Consider the following 21,578-nt stretch of genomic DNA (forward strand, 5'->3'; position numbering starts at 1 on the left):
TTTTATTGATTATTCTTATTGGCACAATCAGAAAAGTTGTGTAACAATTAAAAAAATAGTACAATTAATTTGTTACAATAATCACGTTGCGATTATTTATATATTTATGTATATGTATGCTTATATTTAAGAAATAGCTAAAATTTTTATCATTAACAGTACAGAATTACAGTATATACAATTGAGTCTTGGCAATTGACTTTAAAATATAGTCATAAAGGAGAAAGCTGTCCAGAAGTATAAACATTTGGCGAAGTGTTCTTCTTTTGTATGATTCTAATATACAAGAATAGATAGACAACTTTAATCTTTATGACTTCTTGAAACTCTATTCGTACTGTCATATTATACCGAAAAATAATTATAATTCTTTTGATCTATACAAGTAGCTAAATATATATTTCTTTTTATGCGCTCGGTTCCCGTTTACGAACATGTACTTTCTATTTATATGATTGTGATACAGCACGACCTCAAGTAAAGAGAACAAAATAAATTGTATTTTTATAATGATACTAATGTGTGAAGATAAATTTTTCTATGTTTTATATAATGTAAAAATGCGTTATACCAGTTTATTTTTTCTTTTTGTTCTCCATTGAGGCATGTTTTAATAAAATATTATGATTGCACGATGTAAAACATTTTTTATCATCGTGCTATCACATGAAAGGAATATCTAAGTAGTATAATTTATGGCTATTCTTCTTCAACATATTCCTTTGGAAAAAACCCTACCTGATCTCCAATTTTTCCCTTCCACCAACCTTTAGCATCACCTTCCTTGCTCAATACTACAACTCTGCAACCCCGTCGTAGGCTCAGCTGATTCCGTTCTCCTCCGCGAAAATCAAATAATGCTTTAGCCAAGACTCGTCTATACGGCCATAACAGGCGTTGATCTAATTTTTCAAAATTTTCTGATAACGATGCTCGCTCATAATATTCAACAAGTTCAACTACACTTTTGAAGAAACGAGATTCACTGAGATAATATACATCAGCACCATCAACATCACGTTTAAATACCCTTATATGTTTTACCGCTCCGTCTGCCCTATAATATTAGATTAATATTTTTAAAAAGATTGACACTTATGTAAGGTAATATGTATGTGAAGCTCATACTTGATACTAAGAGCGTAATTGGTTTCGTGTTTCAAACGTGGTTGTCCGGCAGGCCGTACTCGCAGCATATAGGTACCATCTTCACGAGGTTCTAATTTATTTGATGCTGTGTCACGTCCCATTTCTCCTACAAACCATAATTTCACCGAGAGAGCGCGTTCACATGGTAGAGGTGGTGGAGGCGGAGGTGGGGGAGGCACTGGCATACACCGACCCGAATGTGCAATACATTGTTTGTGTACAGCGTAGCGGCAGACCTCACATCGATAGCCCTATTTCAAATGAACAATTTATTAGAAGATCTATGTTACAATATTTAATAACTTTCAATTAATAAAGTTTTACCTGAAAAATTCGACCCTTTAGAAATTTGCCACATCGCTGACAACTACGTGGAGTGTCAAATGTTGTAAGTTTAAATTTATGATTTGTATTGCGACACGCGGCAGGATTAACATTATCCATTGCATCTTGCAATGCCTTGATCCACATTTGCTTTTGTTCTTCCGTTCTTGCATACAAAGTGTATGCAGTATATTCTTGTTTATGGACCAACAACCATTGATAGGACCATCGAGAATCTCTCCCAAGGGTTCGTCTTCCTGTATGATCTTCTAATCGATAATCATCGAGACGCAAGGTTTCACGATAGCAATATTGCTCTCCTCTACCTGCTTTACAAATCAATACTACTTGTTCGAAAATAAATGCGTAACGAGCTTTTACCCGTTGGTCACCGTGAGCTTTTACCTAGAATATGACGTTGACGAATGTAACGTTTTGTTGACATTTAGAATTTCGTACATGCTTATTACGAAATTATTACCTTAAGCTCTCCGTCCCTAAGTAATCGTCCAAAATCCTTTAATTGTGCATCTTCTGGAACATCCCAATCTATTATCGATGCCTGAATATCTCTTATAATGTCCAATGTATCTGAGTCACGTTTTACTTCATTAATATATTGTGCTATATCAACCATTACTTCTCTAGCTTTCCCAAGGTGACGCCTATCTTCCAGCCAATCACAAGGAGTCTCTTCTACAAGTTTATCGAGTAATAGATGATATTTCAATACTCTTTGCATCGGGACAGATAAAATATCTCGCAATTTGAATTTGCCATTATTTGCTTCTTGTTGACATCTCTGCAATTACCACTTTCATTAAGAACAAGACACATAGGATATCATATACTAAAGATAAACGTTTTAAGACATACAATAACTTCTTGATTAACTAATTCATAACGCGCACATGCTTCTTGCAACGTGTTTTGAGCAAGAGTAAGGTTTGCGCAGTAATCGCCGTAAATAAGGAATTTTTCTCGCCAATCGAGAAAAACCTGCGCTAACGCGGCGCCAGTTCTTGCTTTCCGAAGTTGACTATGAAATCCGGCATGAATTTCCGCAAGTTCCTTTATGCCGAAAAAGATACGCGCAGAATCTTCAGGTCGTAGTAATGAGGAAAGAGGTCTAGCGAAATGTTTAAGTAAACTGTTAAGGACATCCGAATAATTTCGTTCCGTTTCAACAAGTTCTTGAATTACATAATCCCTTTTTTCACCTCCAGAGATTGCACCATCCTGTTTCACAAAGATCGATAGAAAGTTCTTTTTTATAGGAACAATGTGGTATATAGAATAGTATAATACGTAACAAAATCAATTATTAATGTTATGATTTACAATTTTAAAATGTCACTGAGATGAATCTTTGATGATCGCATACATGTAAGAAACACAAATATTTAACGACCTGTACAACAGATGGAGGAGGTGGCAAGTGTAGACTACAAAGGTCCTGGTAGATTTCTTCACTTTGAGCATGGCTGCAGTATGCTCCATATCCATCTTCCTCCCCAACTGGATCCTCATTGTCGCCTCCTCCACCTGTCTCATCGCCCTCTCGCCTTCTAAATCTTCTGCGACGACCTTCGTCTTCACGGCTTTAGCATAAAAATATGAACAGCCATGCACTATTCATGCATGAAAAAAATAAAATTTCTTGCGAACTTAAACTATTTGTAGCAACTCGTTACTAATACTAAATATAGTTAGCACATCAATTTTCAGAGCAAATGTAGAATAAAGTTCAGAATAGTGCCAGTATCACTGTACTGAGATAATTTTGCTGTAGACATTTGTACGTGTGGATAACATTTATTTATACATCAAATAAGCAAATGCTCGACTGTCTTCTCTTATAATGGAATACAGTGATGTTTGGTACTTTTATTGCAAAACAAACATTTAAGTTGCAAACGACAGATACCTTCTCTGTGGAAGGCCAGTCGTGTTGAGAATTACTCGAGAAACAGAGTAATTCCTGATATACTTGGGATTCATCTACATCCATACTCTTAGGTTTCATGGTAAATGTCCCCACTCCTGTTGTGGGACTAAACCCATTGACATAAGTTATAAATAATATAGATAGTTTCTGATATATCAATTTTTATGATAATTCTATAAACTTTCTATCTTTAAGCAAAATATATTGTTTGCGTATTTTAGTTGTAAATATATTTATAAATCAAGGAATTTCATTGACAAGTTTGAATGCTTACCCTGCACCAGCACTTTGTAAATCCTTATAAATATCTTCTTGCGATCTACCATGACCTATAGAAAAGCCTCTGTAACAAATATTTATTGGCATAAAAAAATAATATAATTTATGCGTAGAAGAGATTATGTAATAGTAAATTACTTACGGTATACCCTTACGTCTCAAACGAGGACAATTTGATAAAGCTGATAAGGTACGCAATACACGAAGGAAATCTGATAGATCGAATAACATAGAAGGTTCAAAAAGTTCAGAATCGGATAAGCCAAATGTAGTTGAACATGCCGATAGAAATACTTTTATATTTCTTAAGCACAAAAATTGTGCCATTTGTGGTTTTTGATTTACATCTTTCATGTCTATACAACCGGGATCCACTGTATTTAAAAGATTACATAGCAATACACCATCCCTTAGGGTATATGCTAAGTCAACAGCAGTAGCCTCTGGCCAATTTGCTTTATGATCTGCTCTCAAAGCTCCGCATCTTGTTAACCATTTAACACATTCATGCCAGCCACTTCCATTATCTGGACCGCATTCTATTCGGCTCATTTTATTTTGGTTTTTAATACAAAATATTAAAAATTTATGATTCGGATTCTTTCAATCTATAGTGCATTAAGCCATAAAGACTTTGTTAATGTATTTTCTTATGCTGGGAAACTGTAAAGATATAAAAATATGGTTAAAGATAACAGTTTATATGGATATAACTTAACAAATGAAAAAAAAAATATCATATCTAAGAGTGCAATTTTAATAGATAACTCGCAGTATTATATTAGGATAAAAGACATTATGGATCATATGTTATTGAAGTAATTAACACTTTTGAAAATATACCTCCATCCGACGAAGAATTTATAAACTGTTTCTTCGTTCTTCTGTCAGTGTTAAGAACATTCTGTAACTAGTTCTATAAAGGAATTCATTATTGTGTTGCTTGTCGGTTCTTAAAAGATATCTCAACGGAATCTGCAGTGCCGCTTAAAATGGTTTATTGGCAGTGTCATTGCTAAGAAAGCATTTGGCGGAATTGTAACTTTAATATACGGTTATTACTTCACACAATGTGCCTTGTTTTCTCATTATAGTATTATGACGTTCGGCTCGCTGCAACTTATGATCGCCATATTGCTACTTCACTGCAGTCGATCATATTATTTTCGTTGCAATGTTTGTTTTATGTATCCAACCATAGGTGGAGTTAAGTGTTTGTGTAAAGTGTAAGTAAACGTTATATTCCGAATTGTGAAAATCTCGTCATTTCGAATTGTTAAAGTTGATGAATTTTTATAAAATGTAATTACTTATTTACTAAAATATAATACTTTTTTACATTTGTTTGCAACAATATCATAAATGTAATATATTCAAAATTATTTAAAACTGAATTATAAATCATAAATTGTTGTTCTGACACACATAGTATATATAGGAAACTTAGACACATTATTTAATAAAAAAATTATAAAAATTGTAATATGTTACTTTACGATGGTAATGTGGGTTGTTTAAATAATCGAATTATTTTAAATAATCGATACATATTATCATATACTAATTTTATACGTATATACATAAGTACAACAATATCAAACATTTATTTTAGGAATCGCATTCATTGTTATAAATGTAATGAATGTATCGTTTGAAAAAGAATGTTCTGACCAATGAACCAATAGGATAAACAAACTCCAATGACGTAAAGTGATGTTTCATTCACCGTTCTTGACATATTCTTATACGTATAGTTGCTTCCAATGATTGTGCAGTGTGTTGAATCGTCGATGTAATGACAACAACGTCTCCGCTTGAAAGCTGTTGAGCGATATTGTACTGTACTTACACAAAACGGCAGATCACGGTAAATATATCTAATAAATTATTCATCATGTATAATATGTCTGACACAATATGTGTATATATATATATATATACACGATGTGAATCATCGTATATTCTATTTATCACCATAAAAGTTATAAATATTATACGTTTTATTAAGAAAAAGAGAAAGAAAAGAACATAGGAAAAGAATGAAGATTTCAAATATTTTAATTTCGTCAATGTACTCGAACAATATTGTACGTTGTTATCATAGCATATATTTTACTATGACTTTGTTTCATGAGTAAAACCTTCAACACGTTTCATGCCGCGCTATTTTCGTACAACTTTCCATTTAGGTCGCGTGCATGAAATACCATTTACAATGAAACAAGTAAGTTTACTGAAATAGTTTACATAAAAAAATACATAGACTAGTTCTCTCTTTCTATTGTAAATTAAAAAATACGAAGCACATACAAAATATACGTATTCATGTAGAAAATTATTAAACTAATCTCTCTTTTTTTTTTTTTATATACTTTTCGGGGATTATTATACACCTATTGGGGATTATATATTTTCATATAGATAGATATAAATCCGAACGGTGTTTTATTCAAACTGTTGTGTGATAATTATCTAATCTATGTAGTATTTGTCGTTGATATTCGTAATGTTATAATACTTGTGCTACGTATTAACGTAGCTACTTATCCTGAAGATATTAACTGATCTGAATGAAAAGTGTACGAAATGCTACATTATCTTTTTTTTTCTCGAATTAGATTTTAAAGAGAATCGCTTAGACATTGTTTTATTTCTGTAATTATTTGTTTTATTCCAATAGAAGATCGAGAAAATGAAAGTTATATTTTACGCAATTACGTTAGTAATCGTGAGTAACGTTATATGTGGCGACCGATACAATAAATTACAATGTAAAGATGAAGAATATGTACCGGTGGATTGGTAAATATATAATTGTATCCTTATCTTTCGTAAAGCCTTGGAAACGCCATGCTTCCGCTTTATTCTCAAATCACTTCCCGCGCAATTAGTTTTACATCCGATTTAGATGTAAACTGAAAATAATGCTATTATTTTAGGTACGTGCTTTATAAGTTACCAAAAGTTCAAACAAGTAGCAATCCCTTGATTAGAAAAGGAATTGCTTATCTGTACATAACGAATGCAACTATTGAAACCGGCTGGCAAGTGTCTTCAAGGCCCATCGGTTCGAACAATTCCATCCCTGGAATTACATTAGCGCCGCTTTACAATCAGGTAAGCATTTAGTAAACATTAATTAACGACTTTAATTAGGTTCTCATCTCGTGATAACGGCAATTATTTATTTAATTAAAAAAAAAAAATGTGAACACTATGATGCTTTATTATTGTAGGATAACGAGAATGAAAGCATATGGAGTTTATATAACGATAGTCCACCAAATTCTTCTTATGTCTGGAGCTTTGGTCACACAAAGGGTGTAGTGATGGCAAATAGTGAGCAAGGCTTCTGGTTAATTCACAGCGTTCCAAATTTCCCTCCAGTTCCTAAAAGTGGTGTGCAAACTCGAGGGTTAAAAAGGGAAAATATTACTGCCGATGGCAAATACAGTTATCCGATAAGTGGAACGTTTTACGGACAAAGTTTTTTATGTATTTCCCTTGGCAGTGATCAGTTCGATATTGTTGGAGAACAATTAATGTACAACGAAATAGCAGTGTATGCGAAAAATATTCCTGATATACTTGATAAACAGTACCCAGTATTGAAAAATGCGATCAATCAGAAACATATCAAAACTCCTCCCTACAACCATAAAGCTGTAATAAAATCTCTAAGAATGATTGAATTCATTTCGTTCGCTAAGGATGGAAAATGGGGCAAAGGTAAGTAAAAATTATGCTCGTTAAATTACATTTCACTATCTTAGAAGATATATTTATACTATATAACTTTAAATTCTGTTCAGATTTATACGGAGATTTTGTAGCGCCACAATTGCAGTTAGATTTATATGTTCAGTCATGGTTGAATGGTCGAGGCAAGTTACCGTCAGTCTGTACCCGTAGAAAGTAGGTAGCTTCGTTTTTTAATCTTTGTTTCGATATTCTCTATCATTCTTCTTTGTTACAAGAATTCGTCAATTATTCAGAATCTACAATGTCAAAAGCCTTGAATTCGACGTGGCGAATGTGAATTTTGCCAGTAGTCAGGACCATTCAAAATGGGCTATTACAAACACCAAAAAGTCCGCTAATCACTGGGTTTGCATTGGTGATATCAACAGAGCCGTAAGTATATTTTTTTCTAGAAACGTTTACAATTATAAAACGTTGAAGATATTTCTTTGTTTAGGATACACAGTATTCTCGAGGCGGTGGAATCGTATGTTTCAAAGAGGCTCGTTTGTGGACTGAATATCGTAATATTATAAATGACATAGAGCCTTGTAATCATACGTAAAGACTTTAGCAAGATACAATGCGTTCATTCGCCGCTTTTTACAATGAAAATTACATACCTGATAAAACATTAACGCGTAGAAATGATACTAATAAAATTGATACGATAACTTGAGAGTTTCAAAGATATTTTATACGAACGAGTCTATAAAAGAAGAAAAACGATTATCACTTTAAAAGCATGAATCATTGGTGCATACATATATATATATATATATATACAAGTGTACATATAGATAGAAGATCCTGAAATAACGATGTTTTAATCGATTTTACATTATGTCCGTAACGGATATTTCGTCGATATACATCGTAAAGTTGTGCGACACCAGTGTGAGGATACAAAGTAATAACCGTCATATTAACTGCAGTTTACTTGCAAGTGTATAAAGAAGAGGTCTCGGTGGCTCTCTATTACTACGGAATAAGGACGAACGACGGGGATCAGAAGCAGTTCTTAAATTGGATTTTATGAAAGGCGGCAGCGACTCTTCCTGCACCGCCTCTAGTTTCGTCTTTCTTTTTCTCAACCGTGCTTATTGTCTATCTAAGGAAATTGCAGAGGAGCTCGACGTGCCGTTAATGAAAGAAAAAAGAAAGTTGTCGAGGTTTAGTAAGCGGAAGGAGGGAGAAACGATTTGCTCTTTAATGAAAATTCCAAGAAATCGGCTGAACTTCGGTCCGTTCTTTATCGGCTGTTTCAAGTTTCTCGACCACTTTGATAGACTTTGTTTCAGAGATTTCTTTGCTCGCGGAGAAAAAACGGTTGTCCAAATATTGCATTGATAAGAGCTATTATCATGGCAATAAATGCATGTTGCATCACACGGCCTTGACCTATAATCCCATCTTTAATATTTCCTTATGGCGAATAAATACAATGCTCGTATTGTGAAACGAACGATACGAATACGATTTGACGCAGCCTCGTCAATCACCAGAGAAACGTTAGGACAACAGAAAGAAAAAGAGAAAAGAGATAAACTGGTTTGGATGAAAAGGTCGATGGGTAGAGAAGGTGGAGAGGGTTAAAATTCGTAGGTGTTCATCCAGGCGTGAATCAACCGTTGCATGCTGCCAGGAGACAAAACAACGGCGAAAACAAGAAGCGAGGGAGTTCGGTAAAGCATCTGGAAGCGGATGCTTGGAAAAACAAGCTGGCTGTCGCTGAAAGGGGATTAAGAGCAGGAACGCAGAGATTCCTTTAATACAGAGCTGGCAGCTGGCAGCTGGCAACACTCGGTCAATTTCTTGAAGTCTACATTGTCATACTTATTCATTTCTCTGATTCGAAAAAACAGACTCCGGTACTTTTTACTTTCGACGTGCGTGCGCATACGCGCGCGCGTGTGTGTATACACATACACACATGTATACATGTATTCATCGTCGTTCGATGTATCGAAATCGTCATTTACTATATATTTCTTCTGGCTATCGATGTATGAAAAGGTTTGTTCGTGGCGCTAATGCATATAGCGGGGAAAATATGATTTATCAGAAGAAATTCTTTCGCGAAAGTGACATATTTTGAAAAAAAAAAAAAAAAGAAAAAACGGGAGATCGTATACCAAGTTAGTGAAATATCATTGATATATGTGTTTCGTGTCACGTACCGTTGAGTTGGCGTGCTCGATGGGGCGCAGATTTCGGTTGAAGTACATAGCAGTGTCGTAAAAGGCCATGAAATTTTGGCGGCTGGAAAGATGAGAAGACGATGCTGCGGCGTTCGCGGCGATATTTCAGCATTAAAGGCAGCCTGTTCTGCATACTAAAATCTTGTGCACCGTCCAAATATACGCGCAACGTTATATGCACGAAACCATCGTGTGTCGTGCTCCGCGTGTGTACTTAAGCACGTTAACGGTGCGCATGCGCGAGCTTCCACCATCCTTTTTCCTCCGGTTACCAACATCCTGCGGCCTTTATCACCTACCCTAGCTTCGTGTCTATAGTTTATGTACAGGTATGTATCGTACCGGGTAGCTTTACGTGTGAACTTTAATATTGCCTTATATCTATTCATATCGTGTGTGAGAGAGAAATCATAGTGGCTCCTTTTAGTTGAAAATGAGACTCTGCCGGCTTTCACTGTTGCGACGATATATCAACTCAACGATTTTCCCGCAACCGTGACGAATCGTTACGCTTTGGTAAGTAAAAAACACTTGATAATCGCTATCGATCAAGCCGTAATATCGAAAACTGGGTTAAGTTTTGGTAGACGGTTCTTTCAAATTCGATCATTCGAATCGAATATGTTTATAGGTTAAGATCGTGATCGATGTTACACGTGTTTCTTGATTCAATTGGATATGCTTATGTAACAAAGGTATCTATAGTTTAATATTAATAAAATAATATAATAAAATTAAAACTTAGAGACGTATGTTATGTAACGGTCGTATGATTGGTAACGATTTGATCCTACACGGTAACGCAGTTCTCTTTTAAACGTGTATGTTGTCCGATGAAGAGATACGTAAACGTAATACACGAATATAAATAAAAACGTACACGTACATAGCTGCAGCATTGGAGGTTTATTGTGGCGCGAGTGCATCGCTACTGTACCGGGAACTGCATTAAGGCGGTAGGAACTATCAGGGAGGTTCTCTCTAGTTGCAACATCGCCGGCAAACTACCTCGAACAACTGTCTCGGCGTAACCGAACTCGAATACATCACCGTCGTAGTTTCAACCCGGAGCTTCCGGTACTTACTGAGAACTTATCAGGCGACGGAAGTGTCGTTGACTCATAACCGTCGACTTATTACTTCCTCGTTGTTGGATTTGCAAATCGAAGATAAGATATTTCAGTCTTCCTCGCCTAGATATTTTACTTTTTCTCGCGTTCCTCTGCAGATAGTTTGTTCTTATATCGAAAGATTATGAAAGGCGAAGCGAAAAGGAATTATAAAATGGACAGGATAGGAGAGTAGGGGTATGTGGGTGTGGATGAGATAAGGATAACGATGCTGGTAACGGGAGTAGAGAATCAGAGGGTAGCAAGTAGAAAATCGCAAACGCAATGTTAAGACTGTAGCGTAGCGAGGCGGTCCGCTCTCGTACAGACGCGGTAGAGAATAATTCAAGTAGGTAGGAACTGGAAGGATGAGGGCGAGGGTTGCGTGGCGGTGGAAATTGCGGATGGCAGGGGTAAAGCTGCAGCACTCCGCTTAGACAAAGCCTAACGAAGCTTCTATTCAGCAACAGTAGGCATCACGAGGCCCAACTTCACTTCTATTATACTTACTCGTCGGCACGAAGTGAATTCCATCCATCAACGGAATTCCAGGCTAAGCAGCTCTCGGCTGCCTGGCATCTCCATCTCTGGCACGAGAGGTATTCTCTCCTTTTTTGGGGTTGTATCCTCTTTGTCTTTACCTCGTCGTTTAAAGTACCCGGTGTTTCCTTCTTTTCGTCGTCAATCTTCTCCTTTTCGTTTCTCTATATGTATACAGTGTTTTCTTCGATTCAGGAAACGGCTTTTCTATTAGTCGTCTCCCTATCGATCTTTCGTTCGAATGTTACACGCGATCGAATTCGCAGTCGGATCGATGACGGTAACTAGCAAGTATTTACGAAACGATAGAAGAAACGAGGAAATATAAAATCTAGTATCCGATAAGAAATGATTCTGGAATCTGTTCTTACCGCACTCTTCAGTTATTTCTACTTGCTTTTTTCTTTCCGCCGTCGTCCTTTTTTCTCGTACGGTCGTAGACTTATCGACAGCCGAGGATATGTTGGCGCGAATCTGTGGCTAGGATAAGCGCGTCTCCAGCGTAATAAAACTCCCGGAGGGAAGCCGGGTCCGTTAGTCGGAACTTTTCTTTCAAGGAGAAAAGGCAGAAGGAGAGGTGGAAGAAGTGGAAGAAGAAGAGGAGAAAGAAGAAGAAGAAGAAGAAGAATCAATCCCGTAACGTCGACTGGCTTTATGTATAGTCCAACTCTTCAGACCGTAACAAAACTTTAGTTTTCATTACAAAAATATCATTTTTTTTTTATCTGTATCAGATTTTTATCTTACGTTACGACCTTCCAGCTACAGATTAAGGATTTGTATATTCGGTTTATTGCAAGCGTAACTTTTGGATAGTTCGTAAACGATGAACTGTCAGAAATGGAAAGTGAATTCGATCGCGAATGAACGTTCATTAGCAATCTGCTGTTCGATTTGAAAAAGATACGGTTGGTGAAATCGTTAACGAGGCGATCCGAAGAAGAAGCAAACGAAAAGGGAGAAACGCGGTAGTGAGAAATGCAAGAAATGCAAATGGAATGGTTGTTGTCGAGTATCTGGAAAGCTTCGGTGGAGTAATTGAGCGCGTGATCAATAAGCTTAACTTTCCGATAGAACGAGTCTAGACAAAATGCAGGAACAAGTAGAGAATAAGAGATAAACGAGCGAGCAATGTTTTCCATTAGTAATTGTCGGGTATCATCAACAAGATCCTCGGTATGAATTTAGTATGATCCAAGCATTTATAGATTAATTTATTTTGATATTGAAATAATAAGAAAGAAGAAAGAAGAAAGCAAGATTGGGAAGAACAGGAGAAACGAGGAAGATGTCTGTCAAGATGCAAAATTTATTTGTACGAAGAGGAGAAAATATCTCTACTAACGCGTCAATTGACGTCGAGGTTATAATTGATTCACGACGGGGAACTACGTAAATACGGATCTAAAGAATCGTGTTCTATGGCGAAATTTTCACCTTGCTGCTATTTCAAATACAGTTAAAACGCGAAGTAAAACTTAAAGCTTTGGTCGACAAGAATCTCGAGAGAAATGGACCAATTACATGCTGCGAATAAATCTACAAGGCATTCCGAGTTAACGTATGACTAGTGCGGGCCGAGAAAGGAAATAGGGAGGAAGAGTAGAAGGGAAGAGACGAAGCCCGGGGATAAAGGTAGCGAAAAGGATACAAGAGAAAAGCAGATGAAGTAGGTAGAGGTGTTAGATGGGATGGTCTTCATTGTGTTCTCTGGCAAATTTTGTTGGACAATGGAAAGGGTTGATTTGGTGCTCATGAATGTATATTACATTAGCGCCCATGCTACTTTGGGATTTGAGGTAACAAGTTTTCCTATCCTCTCTGACTTTTTCTTGCCTTTCGGTTCGCTTTATCCTGTCGCATTATTTCTTCTCTCGTTATTTCATCTGCCCTCGTTGATCCGAGTAAACGATAACGCGAAAATTATCATCGATCGAAACCATCGCGCTTTGAAATTAATTTTGCACGACACGTTTCGGAATAGAAATTGGTCCCTCGCGATAGAACGCTTTGATTATTAAACGTCGTTCGTATTACATACGGAAAATGTATCGGTTTGTAGAGTAAACCTTCAACGGGCGATGTTTTCCATTAGCGTCCTGTATCGGACGTCTAAAATTTCGGAAAGATCCGGCCGTGTCGAGGGTTCTAGCCTTAATCAGTGTCTTCGATAAACCATCGAAGGAAAGAGATTCTCGTGTTGGCAAACCGTGGAGGTAGAAACAGACGTTGAACGTTAGACAGGCTGCTCGGAGATCCGACCGGTATTTACAGAAGCAATCTAGAACAGGCAAACCAGAACCGCTTCGCTTCTATTCTCTCCCTTTCTCTCAGACTTTCTCTTCTTCTCTCTCGACGTAGATAGAGGAGTACTCGAAGAGCATTTGTGTGCCGTTCGCAAGGTAGGTGGTGAGGCATCGAGGGATGCATTAGCGGTCTGAAAATGCGCCAGTGAGTGGCACAGGTTTGTCTGGCAGATAGAGAAATGCGCGTGCTTAAGAAACAGGCTAAACAGAATATGTGTCGGTGAAGCTGTCAAAATGAAAACATTTCCTGTTACCGGACGAATATAAAGAGACGTGCCGATAAAAATGCACGTAATCAAAGATGGATGCGCAGAACTGGGTTTAAAATGCCGACAAAATGGAAACGCAGATAATATAGCCACAATATAGTCGCGCCGCGAGATAAAACGCAAAAATGGTGTATCGTGTCTGCGGAGTCGATAGCGTTTACATGGTATCGTAATATTATTGAAAAAATCAAAGACGCGGAAAGAAATGGAAGCGTTTCGGAGAAATGCTAAAAAGGAGAAGCAGACGCGACACGGAACGAGGGTCTTGGAAGAATAAGGGAAATGTACGAGTATGGGGAAGGTTAGCGGCTAGAGTTTACTTATATCACACAGCGGCCTAGACTTGAGACAATCGGCAACGAAAGGGTACAAACTACTTACTTGTTTTAAGCGGTGATTCCACTTTGTTCGCTTTCACCGTTTGTTCGAGAGTTGGGGAAGAGGTTGCCACTTGGAAACATACCGTAGGGCCGTTTACCGACCGCAGCCTCCTTTCGCACACGGCTTTCGAGAAAGACAATCGCAACCGGTGCAATCGAACGACAGTTTGTATATCAACGAATCGAATTAATTCGTCTGTCAGGCGATTTTCGATGCCGCGTCACTTTCTGTAAAGTTAAACGAATCCAATTATTTCGTGGAAATTTTGTAATTTTTCCCGATTCCCGCTACTATAGAGAGATCTCTCGCTAATTGCTCGCTTTTCTGCCTCTTCCGCGTGTCCCTCGAAACTCGGCCACGCGGATCATCGAACGTCGTTCTTCTTTGTTAACAAATGTCGTCAAGTCCGTCTAGCCAAGCGGAGAGACAGACGCGCAAGGTCTCGTACGTGCTTTCTGGAGTATCCTTCAGTTCAAGAGGGTCTCTCTTGAGCGTGTCTACTAGCAGCAACCTTGCTAACCGTGTCGACTATCTCAGCTTCTGGTAAAATGGGTGACGAAATAGCCCTCCTCGTTTTCGAAGTTTCCGCTATACGTACGTACGAGTTCCGTCGTCGCATCTGTTTCTTATACAACGATTAGCCTTTCCAACTTGATCTCAAGTTCGATCGTCGAATTTCTGTCGGTCATCTTGTATCCTCGGGTACGGATGAGAAATGGCGGGCTTTATTATTACTTCGTACAGGCACCGAGGATGTACAACGTAGATTACTTTATTCTCTGTACCTATAAAAATGAAATCTAATCGTTCTACTTCTTCGCTACGCTTTATGTACGGCCATCAACGGCGTAGAATAAAATTAGATAGGTACTTTCGTAGATTTATATTACTTTTTGTATCGCGAACATACACGCGAAGAAGATGAGAAGTAGAAAGCGCTTGGTACAATTGGCTTGCCAGCTAGACGTCGTTGTAATAAAAAACGAGGTCGATGGAAAAAGACGACGAAGACGAGAACGAGGACGACAACGTTTACTTTTCTCTTTCGTAGAAGGGACTCTTGACAAGATTTGCCTTGGTATACGGTTCCGCAGGAGACGAGGACCGACGTAAAACACGATCTTCGTAGGCTGAATAAGCAAGACCAACGAGAGAACGTACGAGAAGATAGAGGACTGGGGAAGGTCAAGAGGGAAGAATAAAAAAAAGAAAACAAAAGCTTCTGTCCCAACGTATTCTTTTTTATCATTTTCCGTAGTTTAGTTAGAATCGACTTCATTGATCCTGCATTCTGTCCTTTCTCTCTCCTCTCTTATTTTATCGCATCCACCTTCTCTCGTTTATTCTTAGCTTTTCGTTGGCCATGCTCGTAAATCGAAATCAACTCGGAAGAGTCGTATGCTCTCGTTTCGCTTGTCACGAATCATTTTATATATAGCCTACAGCCTAGCGATTCCGAGCCTGTCAGTTGTTAAAACTTCTCTGGTTCCATTTTATAAATGTAGCTTTAGAACGTAATTACATCGTACGACAACGACGAATCTATCTGAAACATACGATCGAACCCGTAATAGACGCATCATGCACAAAGCATTAGGAATTTGCGTCGGCTGAACCAAAGTTCAGAGGTTTCGTCAAGTTGGAGTTTCTCGTTTCGTACGTTCCATTCGACTCGACGTTCTGTTTCGCGAAAGAGGCGTCGCGGTAACGTAGTCTCGTTCTCGGAGACTACGACTTACTCCAACTCTGCCTGTATTGCTTAGCGCGTGAACTTTCGATGGCGAAGCTTTGGCAAACTGCGCTGCAATTACGATTCGATAAATAGGAACGTTCGAACGTTAGTCTGTTAGGTTGGTCTGTGACACTGGTCGAAGAAACCTCGATTTTCTAGCTACAGTCTGTTTTCCTACGAGTCTGTAACATTCGTCCACGTATGTAAATTATACAGAGAATTATTTGAAAGCTTATACGCGATATTACTGTTACACGATTTTAACGTTACGCGTAAAAGCTAACGAAATAGAGAGGATCGTAAGATTTTTCTTAATGTGGCAAATGAAGCGTTTCATGGAATATTTAGAATCATCGTGTATCGCGTGTTGTAGTAATAAGGGGCGTAGGAATGGTAACGTGACGCTTGAATCCTTTGAAATAAAACTCTGTCTCTGAATCCGACACCCTCGTCTAGGTTCTTTACAATTTCAAGACTTTCTTTTTTTACGTCATATTTTCTCTCCATTATTTTCCTTCTTCGTTGGATCCTATTCCAGCCGCTTTTTCTTACATATATCCTTTAACGTCTTGCTCTGCTCCTTATTTGTTTTAAATAGGGGAATAGCGTCTTCTCGGACATTTCCCTTGCATCTTTCGCCGGAATACCGCACTTTCTAGATCTTTGCATCCTTCTTGTCTTCTCGCGTTTCCAGAGAGATACCATGCGATCGACACTATCGACGATATTCATTAGTAACTATTACGCAGCGATGTTTCAACGTGCGTATAACGATGGAAACGTGCTTGTCTTATCTTCGAACGGAGATCATAAAGGAAATTTAGCCGAAATCGTATTTATGCGCCGTTTAATTACCGAGTAGAACGATGTTCGTCGGCACCACCACTACCACACACCTGGAACGCACGCTTTGTTTTCACGCGTCATCGAGATTCAACCGATGCCGCTTCGTTGACAATATCGCGACGAACAGTTTAAGATTCTAATAACAAGTACGCGAAGCACATATTCTCCGACTGTCATCGTGCGTATCGTCGTTTTATTCGAAACGGAGTAGTATCGTTTTTCGTTTGTCGTTTTAACGAACGATTACCTTTTTTATTCCAATCGTTAAAGAGCTTCTATCTCTGTCTGGAACCGATGAAATTCGATTATTCGTTGTTAACGATACCGCGTGATTCAACGAACGTAAATTAATATATCAACGATAACGAAACGTTAGTTAGTTTGCATGTTTTTAACGAGCGTCGTTATAAAGAGAAGAAATTACTGGTTAATATAATATTATCGAGATCTGTCTGAATCAAACGGCTCGAAATGTTAAGTATTTTCTCGAGTGTTTCTCCGGGAGAAGGATTCGTGGAATGCGAATGTGGTGCCGCAAATGGGTCGAAAATCGAATCTGTCGTTTGCACGCAAGCTCGTTTCAAGCACATACCTAGTCGGATTGTCGTCGGAGTGTGGCCGATTTCGAAAATCTCATCGCGTGCTCGATTAAACGATGGTAAAGCCTGCTCGAAGGTGACGAAGGACGAAACGGTAGGAATGAAAGCGCCATTAGAAGGGACAATGAGCGATTCGCCAGAAGAATAGAGGGGGACGAGGAGAAAAAGTGGGTGAAAGGGAAGAACGAGATGCCGCTAAAAGGAAGAAAGCCGAACGAGGAAAGGCGATACCGCGCTTCAAAGTAACGCGTTTTCACCAGCTTCGTTCTTCCACGAATTATCCTTGTGTTTTAACTTTTAATTCGTTTTAAAGCCGGATATATATATCCTTCGTATTCATTTTCCTCGGATGGCCGGTACTATAGTCGTGTACATATCGCGAGAGAGAAATTACCAGCGAAACGTAACGAGAAGAACGACGGGAAACGAGGTCTGTTTCGAAAACTGTACAACTTGTTACGAGGTTGTTTAAAATTCTTTTGTTCCCGATGTTGTTGTACGATGTGTTATACGAGTCTTTCTCAGAACGAGGGTACTCGATGGTCGACAAGGAGGAGAGAAACATCCCTTGTGCTCCATGGAACGTCGACTGGACGCGACTGGACGCGACGCGACGCGATACGATACGATACGATACGATACGATACGACGGAGCGAACGCTCGCGTGAAGTATCTTCCGATCGCGACTCTCGAACCACTTACCCCTCGAAGAAAGAAGAAAGTCTGAAGGAAGGCTAGACGGCCAAGTGTCCGGACAATTAAGTGGAAAAAATAGAGGAGTACTGGGTCCACCTGCACGGGGATAAACTACTGGCGAGCAAAAGGAAAGTAGCGCGCAAGACGGAAGTTGGTCCGTGAAACTTGGACCAGCAAACTTATCGCGAGTCGGAGAACTGGTCTGATATGAACAAATGGAGAAGGGACGTTACTCCTTTCTCTGGAACTTTGATCGCGTTTCCGTTCGTTGTCTGTCTCGTTGCTCTCAAGCGTTTATTTCGTTGTAACGAACCTGGCGAGAAGTTGCAGGAAAGACCGCCTCCTCTTCAGTTCGTTATTACGATCGAATGCGTCGTTTCGCCGTTGTCGTTAGACAGTTTAATCCATCGCACGGTGTCGATGTTTACTCGCAACGGTTCTCCCGTATCTCGTCCGTGTTTCTTATCAGTCGTCGAATCACATTCGCTCGTTCGATACTTAACATTTTTCCAGATAGAACGCTTGGTAATTGAGGAAAAACGAATTAACGAGTTTTAGAAACGGTCGAAGCCAAATTTTTCGGGTTGATTTCGGTGTGGTCGGATAGTCGGGTTCGGTGTCGGGGGAAGAAGATGGGGACTCGAAACGCGTAATTTAAATAGGCAGACAGCCGAGGAACGCGGTGGCGGATTCCATTAAAACTTTTCGCTTGTTGGCTCGTACGAGAAGTGACACGTACTCTCGCATACTCGAGCAAAGTAATACATTTTAAAGAATTTCAGACAAGAAATTTACATTAGAAAAGTTTACCAAGAGGGAATTAAATAAAGAGCATTTTGAAACGTATTATACCGCTTAACGAGTAAAGATATCGATGGCTCGATCGCGAATTTTTCCTTCTTCGTTCCTTCCTTATAATTATATCTGTCTGGGAAATTGTGAAAGTTACTTTTTCAAATGGGTCAAACGAATCGAATCGAGAGAATTTCACGCGGAAGAAGCGACGAACTTTTGCTCGGCTAGTTGTGTCTGAAATAAGGGGCGAGTTGTTGGAACGTGGAAAGCAAAGTAAATGGCGGCGAAGGATAACAAGCGTAGTTAGAACATGACCGAGCCACGAAGTCTTGTAATCCGAGCGCGGACACCGTTTGTTTGATCTCGTCTTAGATTTTGCAAAGTCGACGGTAAAGCCGGTTCTCCGGTCGGTTCACACGTTTCCACGTTCAACAAACACATCGACGATTATTGTCGGCGAGTCTGCTTTCGTAGGGAACCTATCTTGGTCGTTTCTCGCGGCTCTCGTCTTCCCGTATCATCGCGGATATATCGTTCCTCTTCGGTAATTCGTCAGGAAGGATAATTTATTAGCGCGGGTAGATACGCGCCACGCGAGATACCGACATTAATCAAAGTTAAGTATCGTCTTAATGCATAGGTGTTACGAGAATCGACGATACTCGATCTGTATAGATCCAGTGTCTGGTAAGATACAAAATTGGTTAACGATCGATGGCAAATGATTTTATCGTAATTCGCTAACACGCCAACTTTCGTGTTACTCTGGTTTGACTGCGACACGAGTATTTTCACGCGATGGCGAGATGCGACGACATGGTTACGGTTACGGTTCGTCCACCTTCGATCTAACGTACGCGACGTGGTGTTGAGAGCGGCGCCTGGAATTTCTAACAAACGCGGTCGGTGTACGCTGTCGCAGCCGCGTTTCCCTTTATCGTCCGTCCAAGTCGACGATCGTACACCTTTCTGCAGTCTTTAAAAGCTTCCATAAAAAAGGGCAGTGTCACCGCCAAAATAGAGTTTATGGATGAAACTGTCGACATCCGTATCAACGGAATGTCGGACAAGAACAACGAGAGTGGCGAGTTCTCACAGAACGAAACGTTTCAGCATTTGTTCCTCGCGCGCAAATGTCGCGATCCTCTCGACGAAATCTGCTCGCTTAAAAAAATTCAAACTCCGCCCGCCTACTTTCTACTTTGTTTTTTCCTGCCCGGTTTCCGTTCTCGCCATTCTCTCGGTTGTTCCGCAGTTTTCATCCCCTTCCTTTCAACAGCGCGGCACGTTCAGCGTGGATTTTGACGGGCTCTCGCTACCGTGCTTCGTCCTGCTATCGCGATATTTCAACGGGGCCAGCAAGCCCCTGAATTCCTCCTCGATACGTGTGAAATGTAGAACAAATAGACCAGGATCCACTGCGAAAACGATAAATCCCGTTGTGACGTCGAAAATTTGCCGAATCTCGGAACGGCGAAACGAGGAAATGAGAAAACAAGAGAACGAGCAGAAAAAGTCTCGGAAACTAGAAAAAGTATTTCGGTTGGTCGCTCGGGCCTTTTATCTTCGTCTCGATCGTCGCGCCATATGAATAACAAATAGCGTCCTCGAATAATCACTCGCTCGATAGTACATAAAGAACCTGGACACTCGATGACAATTTTTTCCCTCGACGATCGCTTCTTTTGTCCCTTCATCCTCTCCTTTCACAGTTTGATAGATGTTTTGACAGGCCGCTTTTTTCCAGTCTCGCGTATCTTTTTGTTCGCTCAACGAGCCTTCCTGCGTATAGAGAAAAGATTTACTCGTTGCTTCTGTTTCTTCTCTCGCGCTTTTGCCGCTCGTGAAATTCCTCTTCCTTTGTTCCAGCCGAAATTCGGCGGACTATCTCGCATCTATTATCGCCGTTTTACGCGTCTAAATGCCGAGGATGTTCGATCGATTTATCGCGTGTAAAATATAGAAACGGCTCGCGAGTTCTCGGTTGCCGACGAAGTTTGTCGAATGCGAAGAAACAAAAGGCGCTTGTAAACATCGACGACGCGAGTTCGTAGCCAGAGGTTTACGCGCGATCCAATTTGGACGCGACCGAGTTCGGCGAAAAGCCCCTCGCTAAGTCGTTCCTGCAAAATTAATTGTTCCGATCAACGACTGTTCCACTCGTAACAAATCAATTAGACGCGTTGTTAATACCGGGGAACAAAAGTCGCGCGATCGATTATATAAATTTGTTGGAAACAACGTTTGCGATTGTTGGCCAATGTAATACAAAATGTTTGTATTTCTGTTCCGTTGGTCTCACGGAACTCGTCCGTGAATCGTTTTGTTCGATTCTTCGTGCGCGACTCGTTAGTGCAAAGGTTGTCGTTTAGCAATATCGATGGTTGTTTCATCAAAGCGCACGCCGCAAGCCGTGTGTCGCGCGTTGCGTGTCTCGTGTTGCATGTCGCGCGTCCAATCGACATTACTTCGAGCGTTTGCTGTTCGCGCCGCTCGTATCGTTACAACGTCGTTGCTCGTACGAGTAAACGTAGCGATCACGGCTTCGCAAATTAACGTCGAGGCTGTAGAACCGTTTTGAACGTTGTTCGTTTCCTTCGATTTATCTCCTAATAAGGTATATTTTTTCTTGTCTTCTTTTTTGCACAATAAAACGAAAAAT

The 21,578-nt window shown here is 39.5% G+C and overlaps 2 protein-coding genes across 8 annotated transcripts; one reads left to right on the top strand and one right to left on the bottom strand.

The window, feature by feature from the left end:
• Positions 1–73: 73 nt before the first annotated feature.
• Positions 74–4,685, bottom strand: LOC122565719 (protein vav). Of its 3 annotated transcripts, none has more exons than XM_043721992.1 (9): positions 4,544–4,685; positions 3,843–4,363; positions 3,696–3,764; positions 2,885–3,074; positions 2,350–2,712; positions 1,955–2,275; positions 1,474–1,878; positions 1,129–1,400; positions 74–1,057 (listed from the first exon to the last, which is right to left on the bottom strand). In XM_043721992.1, exons 2-9 carry the CDS (start codon positions 4,250–4,252, stop codon positions 700–702), a joined length of 2,388 nt encoding a protein of 795 aa, XP_043577927.1. In that variant the 5' UTR covers positions 4,253–4,363; positions 4,544–4,685; the 3' UTR covers positions 74–699. The 3 variants fall into 3 exon arrangements, with proteins under 3 accessions (XP_043577927.1, XP_043577928.1, XP_043577929.1); XM_043721993.1 differs by lacking the exon at positions 2,885–3,074 and adding an exon at positions 3,401–3,527; XM_043721994.1 differs by lacking the exon at positions 4,544–4,685 and adding an exon at positions 3,401–3,527 and having other exon boundaries at positions 3,843–3,911.
• A 106-nt stretch (positions 4,686–4,791) lies between these two features.
• Positions 4,792–8,832, top strand: LOC122565729 (plancitoxin-1). 5 transcript variants are annotated; one of them, XM_043722012.1, is made up of 8 exons: positions 4,792–4,926; positions 5,313–5,567; positions 6,381–6,502; positions 6,640–6,817; positions 6,937–7,429; positions 7,513–7,615; positions 7,678–7,834; positions 7,899–8,832. In XM_043722012.1, the coding sequence occupies exons 3-8, from the start codon at positions 6,393–6,395 to the stop codon at positions 8,004–8,006; spliced, it is 1,149 nt and encodes a 382-aa protein (XP_043577947.1). In that variant the 5' UTR covers positions 4,792–4,926; positions 5,313–5,567; positions 6,381–6,392; the 3' UTR covers positions 8,007–8,832. The 5 variants fall into 5 exon arrangements, with proteins under 5 accessions (XP_043577947.1, XP_043577946.1, XP_043577948.1 ...); XM_043722011.1 differs by lacking the exon at positions 4,792–4,926 and adding an exon at positions 4,931–5,002; XM_043722013.1 differs by lacking the exon at positions 4,792–4,926 and adding an exon at positions 4,931–5,002 and having other exon boundaries at positions 6,384–6,502.
• Positions 8,833–21,578: the final 12,746 nt, after the last annotated feature.

The sequence above is a fragment of the Bombus pyrosoma genome, linkage group LG3 (genome assembly GCF_014825855.1).
Source record: "Bombus pyrosoma isolate SC7728 linkage group LG3, ASM1482585v1, whole genome shotgun sequence".
NCBI classification, from domain to species: domain Eukaryota; kingdom Metazoa; phylum Arthropoda; class Insecta; order Hymenoptera; family Apidae; genus Bombus; species Bombus pyrosoma.